We start from the raw sequence: 15,715 nt of genomic DNA, 5'->3' as shown, positions 1-15,715 counted from the left end.
ATTTGCAGAGGCCCCAATAGGCACAGATGAATGCTCCAGCAGCATTTAGCTACCCTAGTGAAGGGAAAGAAAGAAGCAGACTGTTAGGGGCGCCTGGGTGGCTCAGTCGTTAAGTGTCTGCCTTCGGCTCGGGTCATGATCCCAGGGTCCAGGGATCGAGCCCCACATCGGGCTCTCTGTTCTGCGGGAAGCCTGCTTCTCCCTCTCCCACTCCCCCTGCTTGTGTTCCCTCTCTCGCTGTGTCTCTCTCTGTCAAATAAATAAATAAAATCTTAAAAAAAAAAAAAAAAAAGAAAGAAGCAGACTGTTGGAGTGAACAGGAATAGGGTTTTGCCAGGTCAATGCATCAGAAAAATGACAGTAAAGCAAACATGTTATTCACTGCAGAGTTCTTAAGGTGAAGAGTTGTGGAATATGATCACCGTGGGGAAGGAAGTGGGCATGGGAGTAAGTTATCAGAGGGAAAGCAGGGAGCTCAAGTTTTAGAAACACAGTATGAGTGACCGACATCTGAAATGACAGAAATATTAATGGAGGACGATGCTAACTTGTCATCAATATACTTAATATATATAAACTTGAAAATATAAAGAAAATACATCCTTAATTGAAATATTAAAAGACTTCGGGCGCCTGGGTGGCTCAGTTGGTTAAGCAACTGCCTTCGGCTCAGGCCATGATCCTGGAGTCCCTGGATCGAGTCCTGCATCGGGCTCCCTGCTCAGCAGGGAGTCTGCTTCTCTCTCTGACCCTCCCCCCTCTCATGTACTCGCTCTCTCTCATTCTCTCTCTCTCAAATAAATAAATAAAATCTTTAAAAAAAAAAAAAGAAATATTAAAAGACTTAAAACTAAATATGTTAAAATGAAAATGCAAAGTATATATTGTATGTTTCTGCATATACATTTTAATGCATATGTATATGTAAGCATATAAAAAATCTAGTAAGAAAATCTACATTGATTACCTATAAGGGACAAAACAGTTACTATTATTTTCTTCCTCACTTTTTGTGTTTTCCTAAATTCTTAAAATGAACATGAATTACTTTTATAATAAAAAATAAAATATATTTCGGGCGCCTGGGTGGCTCAGTTGGTTGAGCATCTGCCTTCGGCTCAGGTCATGATCCCAGGGTCCTGGGATCAAGGCCCACATTAGGCTCCCTGCTCAGTGGGGAGTCTGCCTCTCCCTCTCCATTTGCTGCTCCCCCAACTCATGCTCTCCTTTTCTCTCAAATAAATAAATAAAATCTTAAAAAAATAATAATAAAATAAAATATATTTTTTTAAAAAGCAACAGCTCAGAAAGATCCCACTGTTTGGTTCTATCTTTATAAAATATGTATTTGCTAGGTCATTAAGAATTAAATATAATATCACTTTCAAGCATTTCATGACCAAAAAAACCCGATATCCAAACCTTCACAATATTTTTGGCTTAAGTTGTACCAAACTGAAATAAACCTAATGAAAAGATTAGTGACAAAAAAATACGAATAAAAACAAGACTTGGACAAAATCTTCCTGCTAATACTTACTTGTTTCTTTTCTTAAATTAGATGTCTTATCCGGAAATAAAGGACCAAGCCATGAAGGTTCAATTTTTCCTATACAGAATCCTCCAAGGCAAATGCTATTATTGGCCACATCCAGGGCAAGCCTCCTTAAGAGTAAGCTGATGATCTGGCTGTCACCTTTTGCAATGCTTATCGTCAGCGCTTTCCGGACATCTTGTTCACGGGAACCACCATTCAGTAACAGTTCCACCAATTTGGCACTACTGGCTTTCTCACATACCTAGTAAACAAAAAAGGAAGGTGAACATATTAAAAGCCCATTTCTTCCTTTTGGTAGACTGGTAAATTGAATTTGGTGTGATTTTTTTTTAAAAGATTTTAAAGAGAGATAGACAGCAGAGAGGGAACACAAGCAGGGGGAGTGGGAGAGGGAGAAGCAGGCTTCCCGCTGAGCAGGGAGCCCGATGCGGGGCTCGATCCCAGAACCCTGGGATCATGACCTGAGCCGAAGGCAGACGCTTAACGCCTGAGCCACCCAGGCGCCCCAGTGTGATTTTTCTCTACACCCTTAAATTTAGATAGAAACAAAATAAGGCAAAACTCATCCTTGAAATAGATTAGGAAAATAAAAGATCAGTGTTGGGGCGCCTGGGTGGCTCAGTTGGTTAAGCAACTGCCTTCGGCTCAGGTCATGATCCTGGAGTCCTGGGATCGAGTCCCGCATCGGGCTCCCTGCTCGGCAGGGAGTCTGCTTCTAACTCTGACCCTCCCGACCCTCCCCCCTCTCATGTGCTCTCTCTCTCAGTCTCTCTCTCTCAAATAAATAAATAAAATCTTTAAAAAAAAAAAAAAAAAAGATCAGTGTCACCAATATCAGCGTAGCATTAGCCAAATAATCTGCCACATGAGAGTCAGTTAGCATGAGAAAGGCAACATGATAAGGAGAAAAAGAAAAACACTTGAAGTCAGAAGACCCAAGGCTCTACCAATTATACATATTGCTTATACCTTCTGGGCTTCTGTTTACTCCTTGAAGCTGGAAAAACTAGTACCATACACAGTAAAGGCTACTGCCCTGCCTTCCCTCGTGATAGAGAATAATTAAATGAGAATGTGAACATGACAAAACTTGTAAATGCCATAGGCAAAGCACAGTCATCTCTGATCTCTGGTTTCCAGGACAAGAATCTGAATTTCCACAAAGAAATTTCCCGTATTCTACCTTCCCCTGAATACTGTTTTCAGAGCACATGCTCCAGGTAGGGTCAGCATGCTCGGTGCTATAAAAACCTCAGTGACTGTAGTAAGCAGAGGGAAGACAACAACCTGTAGCCTACTGGCCTGTGCAGGAACAGCTTCTGAAAGGTGAAGGAATATGATGCTCTATCAACTAGAAGATCAAAGTAATACGTAATAGAAATATTACATGTCAGGTACTGTACTAAAGTCTGTATACACTTGATTTCTAATTCTTATTAAAAATCCTATGCCAGGGACGCCTGGGTGGCTCAGTCACTGAGTGTCTGCCTTCGGCTCAGGTCATGATCCCAGGGGCCTGGGATCGAGCCCCGCATCGGGCTCCCTGCTCAGCGGGAGGCCTGCTTCTCCCTCTCCCACTCCCCCTGCTTGTGTTCCCTCTCTCGCTGTCTCTCTCTGTCAAATAAATAAAATCGTCAGAAAAAAAAATAAAGTTTTCCTTTAAAAAAAAATCCTATGCCATAAAAACTATTATCCCCATTTTATAGATGAATATTTAGAAAAGATAAATGATTTGTCCAAACCCTTAGAGGTAGTCAACAAGAGACTTGGATCTGAAGTCAAATCTGCTCACTCCAAAGCCTGTGCTCCTTTCCCTACCCAAAATTAAGGATAAGAAAAGAAAAGAAAGAAAAGAAAAGAAAAGAAAAGAAAAGAAAAGAAAAGAAAAGAAAAGAAAAGAGAGAAGAAAAGAGAGAAGAAGGAAAGGAAAGGAAAGGAAAGGAAAGGAAAGGAAAGGAAAGGAAAGGAAAGGAAAGGAAAGGAAAGGAAAGGAGCAAAGCCCCTAAGATCCAAGGTGCCAGATCAGGGGAAAGACACTGGGGGAAATTCCTGAATTCTCTAGAATTTAAGTATGTTCAAAGAAGTTGAGGGGACCATTTTGTGGCTCGATGACCAACTTAATGCCCACCAGTCTCCAGGTTACCCACCTTCAACCCATTCTCCTCAGAACCACCACAGTACCCTTCTACTTCAGATGTGATCAAGTCACTGTCCTGTTTAAAAATCTTCTAAACCTCTCTGCTCCAAGACATTTTCCAAACACAACATGCAATTTTTTAAATCTCATTATTTTCATTTATACTATTTCTAGTGCCCTAAATGTCTAACTCTGCTCTTCATCTAGCAAAAAGATGTTCATTCTTGAAGGAACAGCTTTGTAATCTCTTGCACAGTAAGTCCTTGCTACCAAGCTCCCAACACACATTCTTTCTCCTCCAGGCCCCCATCACTTTTGCTTAACATAGCACTTAGCACACTAAACCAAACATGCCTATCTGTTTTAAAACTAGAATGAAAGGCTTGGATGCTATTATAATTCAATTTGTAGCTCCGCAGCCTAGTATAATACCTAGGAAATATATAGGGATTCCTGGGTGGCTCAGTCAGTTAAGCATCTGCCTTCCGCTCAGGTCATGATTCCAGAGTCCTGGGATCGAGCCCTGCATCGGCTCCTTGCTCAGCAGGAAGCCTACTTCTCCCTCTGCCTGCCTCTTCCCCTGCTCATGCTCACTCTCTCTCTCTCTCTGACAAATAAATAAATAAAATCTTTAAAAAAAATACCTAGGAAATATATTTGATTTAACTAACAAATTACTAAAATCCTCTTTAAAAGTCCACAGGAAATTTAAAAAGAAGGAAGGGATGAAAAAAGGGGGGACTGATGGGGCGCCTGGGTGGCTCAGTCGTTAAGCGTCTGCCTTCGGCTCAGGTCATGATCCCAGGGTCCTGGGATCGAGCCCCGCATCGGGCTCCCTGCTCAGCGGGAAGCCTGCTTCTCCCTCTCCCGCTCCCCCTGCTTGTGTTCCCTCTCTCGCTGTGTCTCTCTCTGTCAAATAAATAAATAAAATCTTTAAAAAAAAAAAAAAAGGGGGGGGGGGGACTGAAGGAGGAGGGAGGGGCAGAGGGGCCAGAAAACTCAATCACAAATGCCTTCTCTGTAGCCCAGCAAAATTTACATCTTACTGCCTACCTTATATTAAGAGGATTTATGTTTTATCCTCTCTCCTCTCCCAATACACACCTAGAAATAAACCCCTTGTATATTCTTGACTACTTATCTAGCACTGTGCTCTCCAACTAGAAGTTGCTCAAGCATTTTTATAGTATATTTTTCTTGAGGGCCCAAAAGATCCAAGCTGACTTTAGGTATACAGTGCCATGAAGACAGAGATATATAAGAAAGTTTATCAGAGGTGCCTAGCCACGTGGCTCAGTCGTTGAGCGTCTGCCTTCTGCTCAAGTCATGATCCCAGGGTCCTGGGATCGAGTCCCACATCAGGCTCCCTGCTCCACGGGAAGCCTGCTTCTCCCTTTCCCACTCCCCCTGCTTGTGTTCCTGCTCTCGCTGTCTCTGTCAAATAAATAAATAAATAATCTTCAAAAAAAAAGAGTATATCAAACAAACAAAAAAAAATGAATGTAATTTCAACTCCATGAGAAGAAAAAAATACTGCTCAGAACTACAGTTTTACATTTAAATAATAATGGAGATAATTCAAAATATAATCAAAGATTATCGAAAGTATAATTTACGATCCTTTGCAATCTTCTCTCTCATCTTCAAATTTATAAATAATGCAGCCTACAATTAAAGGCTAATATTTCACACTAGCCTTTGAGAATGAATAAACAACTCCCCCTCCTCCCCTTACTGCCACCACCACTATCATGCATCTATGGTGTAGACAAGAGATGAAAGCAGGCACTTGGGAGGCAGATTTTCCATTACCTACCAGGAGAGTGTCCTTAGGCAAGTTACTTAACCTTTTTGTGCCTCAATTCCTTACCTGTAAAATGGAAATAATACTAGAACCCATTCCTAAGGTTGTTGTAAGAGTTAAATTGTATAAAGGACTCAGAGCAGTGCCCAGGGGGTAATGAACACCATTAACAGTGTTTGTTATTACTTTTATTCAGACTTCATCATAGCAGCTCTTCCCACCATGATTTGATGATTTTCATCTTTGGATCTCTCTTTATGCATTTTCATGCCCAGTATCAATCTTCCATATTCTTCTATAGGAATCATGTATATTGCATCATTAAATTCTCCTCAGAAAGCCTAACAAGATTAACTCTACCTTTGCTCTGAATAGACCTTAATTATACAGCATTGGTATACAAATAGTATTGACTACCTTATTTTGCACTAGTATAAAATAATGTATGTTCAATCTATCCGCAAAATTTAATCGATATTTATTATATTTCGGATGCAAAAATCTCTGGCAACTTAGATAAATTCTTTAAATTTAACGTACCCATAGATGTAAAGATCTGATTTTGTTTAAAAAGATATAAATAAGTGCATCAAGTCCAAAGGATGTGCAAAGAAGAATAAAATAAAAAGCTTGTAGAGAAAGATTTGGATAAATTGAGAGAAGAGTCAGAAGCGTTTCTGGTGGGAATGTAAAATTATTGCACTCAAGTGCTTTTAGGTGTTATTTCCCTAACAAAAAATGTGAAGGGGAAGTTTCTTTTCAGTTCTTTGCCATATCCCAGTAACATTAAGCACTGATCTGCAGATCACACGAAAGATACACAATAAAAGTGTGTATTACATTATTGAGGGAAATAATTTAATTACCTTTAATAATAGAGAAGCAACTATTTTTAAGGTGGATTTCTCAAATGAAATTTGACTAAATTTAAGTAATACGATTATTTATTTGGTCTTAATGTACAAATTAATTATGCATGAAAATAACTTACAGGTTCAGTTTCTTTTTATGTAGAGTGTTAATGAGTACTAACTTAGTTTACAGTTGGCAAATTGAATTGAATCCATAGGCAAGTGGAAAATTAAATTAAGTAAGACTTTAAATTATTGGAAAATCTAGTATTCTGTTGGTTATTTAATAATGTATATTAAATCACTACATAATTCCTTTGTTAGAAATATTATTATATTTCTAGAAAATACACATGGTGCTACCTGAATGCTATTATAAACTCTAAAATGTATACAATGGCAAACTTGGAATAACACATAATGCACTTCAATAAATACAGACTAAATGCATACTGTACATAAAGCCATGAGTTAGCTATTCTAGATGATACAGAGATGAACATTGTACATTTCTACTTCCATATAACTCACAAAATATAAAGAGGTGTACATAAATTGTCATGGACTTACAGAAGTAAATATTTTGTATGGAGGTCAAGGGTGCAGGGAGAGCTTTATTAGGGAAGGAGAATTTGGGTTAGATTTTCAAGGAAAAGGAGAACAACTAGATAGATGTGTTTGCTCAGTGCATGAGGGAAGAGAGGGAAGGAAGGCAGCCCCACAGTGCTACACGACCACTGGGGTGGCCAATGGCGGGGATGTCAATGTGAACAGCATCCCCAAGGTGTGCAGTATACACCCTAGCCCTGGGGAGAGAATTTTCTGAAAACAGAGAGAAAATGGTTGAAAGATGATCAAAACAAAACCATATGCTGTGTAGAGTGTGCCTGGAGAACAATTTGTAGAGAGATGCATAGTAGGAGACACACTTGAAAAGTTATTTATCAACATACCAAGGTAGGTAAACAAGTAAAATGAAGGATTCAACTAGATATACTTCAAGGACCCTACTGCCTCTGAAATTCTGTGAATCTAAACTCCAACCACTCATCACAAGCAATTGTGCAATTAACTGGTAAATTCTGTAGTAAAGAACAATAGGATGTAAGTAAGAGCTGTACAATGGTAGAGTCAAATAACAGAGGAAATACAAAAGTCAGGCCTTGAATATTTACCTGACAAATTAAAGAAGTTGCCTCCTTTGTTCCATTGGCGTCCGCTCCCAACAGAAGCAAGCATTCAACCATGATGCTGTTATTCTGATCGCATGCTCTCTCTAGCAGCACACTTTTTAACTCATCATCCAAAGCTAATTTTGCAAAGCACTTGCAACAAAGGTTTAGAAACTAAAAAGAATGGAAATGAGGATTAGAGTTAGCTAAATACCTAACAGTTAGCATATAGGTGAAAAACACTGTACCTGTTGATCCTTTTGTTCCATGATACTAGAAGACATCTGATGGAATATCACAGAATCAAAGGAATGATGCACCAGCAGCTTGGAAAAAGACACTGACAATTCCAGTATTGTCAAGATTGTCTGAAATCCCTGAAAGTGTGACCAAAATAATAACATAAGCAAGTCTAGGCCAAAAGAATAAATAATATAAAACAGAGAGTTTGTATATGATACTTAACTAAGTAGATGTATTTATTGGGTTTGTACTTAAAAGCTGTAAACCTTGAAATAATCCTATAAACACACCTTGCTCTCTCATTGCTAAGAAATATAGCAGGCACATAGAGAATAAAATGCCGGGTAACAAACCATAGTCTAGCAAAGCAGAAAAAATACCTAATGCATTAAAAGTTGACTTTTAAAGATTCCTGTCTGAAGCCATACTTACAGGATAAAAGCCAGATATTAATTAATATTAGAGTAGCTGAATCAGCAGGGTTACACACTCAAACCGGTCAGTAAAGTGTATTTTTTATTATAAGATTGCAGATTAGTTTCTCTAGATAGCCCAGTATTTCCCCTTTCTTCTGTACTGCGTGTGTGTGTGTGTGTGTGTGTGTGTCTGTTTGTGTCTGTGTGTGCGTGTGTCTGTGTGGCTTTCTTCTGAAATTTCAACCCCAAGGAGACAAATGTGAGCTCCTAGATTTCATTCATGTTGAGTATATTTGAGAAAAGCTCTAACGGCACTCTGAGGTTTACATCCTTATAGCAAATTATTTATAAAGAACTAATCAGTCTTGCCATTACTTTTTAGAACCACCTCAAACATATTCCTAAGAGTTGTCTGGGCTCTCCACTCATGAGATATTCTAAGGAAATAACGAACTTTTGAGTTTACTATTATTTAGCTTCAGTAAGCTCGGAAAGATCAATGGAACTTTTAAAATTTTTATTATTTTGAATATATTAATGACATTGTCTAAATAATACAATTATTATTTTGAGCTTTTAAGATGCTGAATTTCAACAAATATTTACCAACAGTTGATAAGAAAAGTAGTCTTAGTTTATGCAGATCTGAGAACATGTGGTCCACCTACCACTAGACTAGAGGTCCCTGCAAATTCAAGTGAATGCACCAGCAAAGCAAGTAATACAAATGTGTAGAAGGCACATAATTCAAAATAAAAACTTAGAAACACTGAACTGGCCAAATAAAATATGTTGGCAGGCCAAATTCAGCCCACTGGTCAACAGTTCACAACCTCTACTATAGAGATCCTAAAATTTATACCTGTATGAATTAATACTGAGTAAACTAAGAGCTCTATACCTGTACAAATTTATTTCCTTTCTCTAGGATTATTTTTAATCAATTCTGGCTTGGCTTTAATAGTCTGAGGCTAAGGCACATTATAAAAAGCAGATTTATAAAACACATTGTTGTTTTTAATATAAGTATGTGTGTGTTCAGCACTTTATAATTAAAATCTTTACATACATTATCCCATTTACTAATAACATCTGTACAGAGGATAGAGCCTAGACATTTTTACTCCTGGTCAATTCTGCCATTTATGAAAATATTTGTTGTGTGTGATTTATGAAAGTTGCAAACTCCATTACTAAAAACAAAAAAAAAAACAAAAAAAAAAAACACCACAACCAAAGCAGAAACTCTTAAAGAGACTACTTGTTTTGCTAACATTAGAAAAAAAACAAAACTTTCAGCAAAGTAGATATAAGAACCTGTATCTAAACCTATATCTAAAGGAACCTACCTCAATATAATAAAAGCCATATATGACAAACCCACAGCTAACATCATACTCAACGGTGAAAAGCTGAAAGCTTTTCCTCTAAGGTCAGGAACAGGAAAGGATGTCCACTTTCACCACTTTTAAAAGTCCTAGTCACAGCAATTAGGCAAGAAAAAGAAATAAAAGGCATCCAAGTTGAAAAGGAAGAAGTTAAACTGTCACTATTTGCAGATGATTATATTATAAGTAGAAAACCCTAAAGACACCACCAAAAAACTATTTGAACTATTAAATGAATTCAATAAAGTTGCAGGATACAGAATTAATGTACAAAATTGGTTTTATGTCTGTACAACTAATCATGAGCTATCAGGAAGAGTAATTAAGAAATCAATCCCATTTATGATTGTATCAAAAAGAACAAAATACCTAAAGATAAATTTAACCGAAGAGGTGAAAGACCTGTACACTGAAAACTATAAAACACTGGTTAAAGAAATTAAAGACAACACAAATAAATGGAAAGATACACAATGCCCATGGATTGAAACAATCAACACTATCAAAATATTCTTACTACCCTAAGCAATCTACAGCTTTAATGCAATCCCCATCAAAATACCAATGGCATTTTTCATGGGACTAGAACAAATAACTCTAAAATTTCTATAGAACCACAGAAGACCTTGAATAACTAAAGCACTCTTGAGAGAGAAAAATTAAGTTGGAAGTTATCACACTCCCTGATTTTAAACTATACTACAAAGCTACAGTAATCAAAACAGTATGGTACTGGCATGAAAACAGACACTTAAGTCAATGATATGGAATAGAGAACCCAGAAATAAACCCATACATATATGATCAATTAACCCAAGAATATGCAATGGGGAAAAGACAGTCTCTTTAATGAATGGCAGTGGGAAAACTGAACCCGCTACATGCAAAACAATGAAATTGGATTACTATCTTACACCATATACAAAAATTAATTCAAAATAGATTAAAGACTTGAATGCAAGAACTGAAACCATAAAACTCCTAAAAGAAAACATAGGCAGTAAAGACTTTGACATTGGTCTCAGCAATATTTCTTTTGAACTATACTCTTCAGGGAAAGGCAACAAAAGCTAAAATAAACAAATGAGACTACATCAAATTAAAAAGCTTTTGCACAGCTAAGGAAGCCATCAGCAAAATGAAGATGTAATCTAATGAATGGGAGAATGTATCTGTATCTGTATCATCCAATAAGGGGTTAAAGGCCAAAATATATAAAGAATTTATACAACGTAATGCCAAAAAAAAATTTAAAAATGAGTAGAGGACTTGAATAGACATTTTTACAAAGAAGACATACAGATGGTCAACAGACACATGAAAAGATGCTCAACATCATTAATCAATCAGGGAAAAGGCAAATCAAAACCACAGTGAGATATCACCTCATGCCTGTCAGACTGGCTATTATCAAAAAGACAAAAAATAACAAGTGTTGTCAAGGATGTGGAGAAAAGGGATTCCTCGTACACTGTTGATGGAAATGGAAATTAGAGCAGCCACTTTGGAAAACACTATGGAGGTTCCTCAAAAAATTAAAGATACACATACCATATGATCCAGCAATTCCACTTCTGGGTATTTACCCAAAGAAAATGAAAACACCAATTCAAAGATATATATGCACCTATACGTTCATTGCTGCATTATTTTCAATAGCCAAGATATAGAAACCTCGTAAGTGTCCATTGATAGATGAATGGATAAAGAAGATGTGATACACACACACACACACACACACAAAACTGGATATTACTCAACCATTAAAGGAATGAAATCTTGCCATTTGCAACAACATAGATTGACCTAGAGGATATTATGCTAAGTGGATCAAATCAAACAGAGAAAGACAAATACCATATGATTTCACTTATATTTGGAATCTGAAAAACAAAACAAATGAACAAAAAAAAAATGCAAAACAGAAACAGACTCAAAGATACAAGGAACAAACTGTTGGTTATCAGAGTGGGAAGGGGTTGAGGGGCAGGCAAAATAGGTGAAGGGGATTAAGAGGTACAAACTTCCAGTTATAAAATAAATAAGTCATGGGGATATTATGTAGAGCATAGGGAATATAGTCAATAATTTTGTAATAACTTTGTATGATAACAGATGGTAACTAGATTTAACATGGAGATCATTTTGTAATGTATAAAAATATCAAATCACCATGTTGTGTACCTGGAATTAACAGGATTTTATATGTTAATTATACTTCAATAAAAATAAATAAATACATGATAGGAAAAAAAGATCTGAGCCAATTTATTTCTTAATCTCCTCTAAGCCAATATCTTTCATTCCTTATAAGGAACAGTTATTATATATCACATGTGAAATTTTGCTTGATGAAAAATGTTTAAAACATTTCACTTCAAGAAAAAAAATCAAGGAGAAAAATTACTAGAGGTAAGTAGCCCACAATAAAACACTGAGAAAGACAAACTTTGGAATAATTATAACTTCTATTTATCTAAAATCAAGCAAATAAAGCTCAGCTGGCTGGAATTTCTTTAGCATATTCTCTGCTCTTTCATGAAAAAGACAAATGGCAAATAAACATGCTGATTTTAGAGATTTATAACAAAACACAGGATCTTTAGTGATTCAACCCAATTTTCTTCACCTTCTATAATTAAAATACTACAAAATGATAAATGGTTTTCAATTAACTAGAATATCTCCATTAATGCAAAGTGGGAATTGTACCAACTGCTCTGAAAGAGAAATCTTCATAAGATCCCAAACTCCCTTCAAGACAATGCACATACTTTAATCTGTACTTCAGCCATATCCTTAAATCGTTGTAAACTGGAAACCAGAATTTTTGCCAGCAGATGCCCAGTTCTTATGCATAAATTCTTCTTTGTAATCAAGCATCCTATAAGACTTAACCCCAGACATTGAATTTCTAAAAAAATAAAGGAAAAAAATAATAAAATTGTTTTAAATCTCAAAACTGAAGAAAAAAATTAAAGACATCCAACCAACAGCTAAAGGCCTATAAGAATCATCCTAAATCCTGAGTTCAAATTGTACCAACCTTGGTCATCCGGATACATCTGCAGTGTGTGAAGCACTGAATCAATAGCACCTTCCAAGGATAATACTTCTAACGCATCCGGAGAATGTGCTATAGAAGAAATTACTTTCAGCCCACATTTCTGAATCCCAGGATTTCCAATGAACTAAAATCAAAAGGACAATTAATATCTGCTATTTAAAATGAGTTCTTAATACTTACCTTAGTTAAAGGCAGCAACAAACTAATAAAATATAAACTAGGTAGTCTAGATAAAGATTATTTTCCTTGATTTTTGCCTTGTATTACTAATTACTTTTTAGTTATTATTAAGGATAAGAGCTACCATTTTAATGCTTACTGAGTGTCTATTCTGTACTAAGCACTTTACATGCATTTTCTTTTCACAAGAATCTTAAATCCATACCAATATCATTCCCGTTATAAAATGAGTTCACTGAGGGTTAAAGGGGTTCAGTATTCCTAAAGTCACACAGATTGTACATTGCTGAGATGAGACCAAATTGGGGATGTTCAATCCCACTGCCTACACACTTAACCAGAAAAATGCAATGCTGACTCTCACCATAGAAGATACTAATTGAGAATTTACTCTTTAAGTGTTTTATGTGCCAAATCTCATTTATTAGCCCCCAAGAGCCTATGTAATAGATTCACCAAATTTTACAGATGCAGAAACAAGAAGAGCTCAAGTCACAAAACTAATATGTGTCAGGTCTAGGACTTGAATATAAATGTGTCCCTGTAAAAGCTCAGGATCCAAAAAAAAAAAAAAAAAAGAGTCCAGGAGGTTCATTGCTACCTCTTCTAACTTCTTAATATCAACTCCTCTAGATGATCTGACATTATTTACAGGTATTCTAATAGAGGACATTTCTCCCCCCCCCCCCCCAACAGGCTATCCTACTCATTGATTGAGGAGAAACAGTCAACACACCTTCCAACCATGGACAACCACACCTTCCCTCTTTCGATGTCTGTGACATGTAGCTAACTCTTACATGGGACAGGTAGGCTTTTTTGTAAAGCTTTTCCACAATGCTTTACAAACTTCTACCATGATGTGAATGCCCACCTAATAGTTTTCCTTTCAAAATTTACAATGCTATCCTTCACAGGACTTCTGCTTTCACAGACACTAGCTCCATGGTATCTCTACTCCAAATCTCTGATTGACACCACCATGGGGACACAATGGAGCTGAGAGCTTCAAGTCAGACCTCAAGCTCTGTTGTAGCTTCTTCACTAAAACCATCTACCCTTCAACCTTTTTCACTTCCATACTGTCAACGAACAGACTTTCATTCTTTCCAATCTCATCCTCCAATGTCTCTCAATTGTCCTCATTCAGCTTTTTTTTTTTTTTTTTTTTGTATAGGGTGTGGGGTTTTTTGCACAGGGTTCTCATTCTGTGCCTTTCTCCTCCACGCCCTAATTGCTCAGCTTGTACACCATTTCATCTATCATTTCAACAACACACACCTTATCCTCGCCTCCCTTTACACTTTTTCCTGTCTTTATTTTCATCTTACCAACTCCCTGGGTAGTAACTTGGAGCCAGTTAAATTTAGGTTTAAATTCTGCCTCTTTTTTCCACTTTAAAACCTAATAGCTCCATTTTAGTTCTACTAAAAATGAATGAAATAACATTTACTCAGAAGTGGTATTTACTCAGAAGGTATTATTCAAAAAATAAAAGAAATTCAAAGTGGTTCAAAGTGAAGCTAGAGGGATGGCTCATGTCTTCTCAGCTTCCTCACCTCCCACTGACCCTAATAAAGCAGGGTTGTTACGAGGATGAAATGAGAGGACTCACTGTCCCTGCAGTAAGCCCTGAGTGATGGCCACACACAGTTCAGGCCTTGGGCTAAACACCCTCCTCAGAGATAAAAAATTTCTAACTAGGAGAGAGAGTGTCCCTTAATTGGTTTTCCCTTCCATCAAGCTACCACTTCTCCTCCATTTCTAAACTTATTAATAGAAACATCTATACCCACTACCTCTATATTCTCACCACCCCTTAATTTCATATAATCAGACTGCTGTCCTAACCACTCAAAGAAAAAAGTCCTTCAACAATTGAACCGCTGTTTTTTCCTCCTTTGATATCCATGACATGGTACGCCCCTAATTATTCTCAAACTTTAAAGCCATTCATTTGCCCATCTCCTTTACAATCTCTTCTTTCAATGTCAAACTTTGTCCAAAGTTCTTTTCTTAAAACCCCTCTATTCATGGATGGGACTTTGTACACAAATGCGGTTCATGTCACCATAACAGCAATAGTAACAACCACAACAGTAATGCTAAAATCTATGTAGCACTTGCTATGTGCCCAGACATTCCCTTAAGCACTTTATATGTATTAAACTCATTTAATCCTCACAACAACTCTATAATGTAGAAACATTAGCCCTACGTTATTGACGAAAAAAATTGAGACACAGAAACCCTTAAGCAGATAACTCAAGGCCCAAGTTTAAACTCTCTTAAGCTCTAGCTAAGCTCCCATTACTCTTTGCTAAAACAGCAGTATCTTAAACTCAGATGTTCAAAGCTAAAAGTTTATTATCGGGTTGCCTGGGTGGCTCAGTAAGTTAAGCGTCTGCCTTCAACTCCGGTTATGATTCCAGGGTCCTGGGATCGAGACGCGTATCAGACTCCCTGCTCAGCAGGAGCTAGCTTCTCCCACTGCTTGTGCGCACTCTCGCTCTCTCTCTCTCTGATAAATAAATAAATAAATAAAAATAAATAAAATCTTTTTAAAAATAAATAAAAATAAAAGTTCATTATCTTCTTAAAAAAGAAAAAGTTAGATTGTAGATGATCTTTTCTAAAGTTTCAGCTTGATTAATAGTACCACCACATCTACTTCCTAGGCAGGGCCAGCTTCATGGGTGTGCACCTGCGCACTCTCATAGGTCTCTGTGCTTAGAAGGGCCCCACAGTTGGTAAAATGCTCTGCCGCCACTGTCTTGAAATTCTTAATAATTTTTAAACAAGGAGTCCTTCATTTTCATTTTGCTTTGGGCCTCACAAATCATGTAGCCAGTCCTAACCTCAAAATGTATCATAGGCTTGGGGCGCCTGGGTGGCACAG

General features: G+C 37.0%; 1 protein-coding gene across 2 annotated transcripts in view; it reads right to left on the bottom strand.

The window, feature by feature from the left end:
- Window positions 1-15,715, bottom strand: part of LRRK2 (leucine rich repeat kinase 2) — a 140,198-nt gene that overhangs the window by 86,474 nt on the left and 38,009 nt on the right. For both annotated transcript variants that reach the window (XM_032432646.1, XM_032432647.1), the window contains 5 exons: window positions 12,616-12,760; window positions 12,344-12,483; window positions 7,771-7,899; window positions 7,526-7,696; window positions 1,541-1,799 (listed from right to left, as the gene is read on the bottom strand). In XM_032432646.1, the coding sequence (XP_032288537.1) occupies window positions 1,541-1,799; window positions 7,526-7,696; window positions 7,771-7,899; window positions 12,344-12,483; window positions 12,616-12,760 (844 nt within the window). The remainder of the gene's footprint in view (window positions 1-1,540; window positions 1,800-7,525; window positions 7,697-7,770; window positions 7,900-12,343; window positions 12,484-12,615; window positions 12,761-15,715) is intronic.

The sequence above is a fragment of the Phoca vitulina genome, unplaced genomic scaffold, assembly GCF_004348235.1.
Source record: "Phoca vitulina isolate PV1807 unplaced genomic scaffold, GSC_HSeal_1.0 scaffold49, whole genome shotgun sequence".
Lineage (NCBI taxonomy): Eukaryota > Metazoa > Chordata > Mammalia > Carnivora > Phocidae > Phoca > Phoca vitulina.
This window is presented reverse-complemented; position numbering and strand designations above follow the sequence as displayed.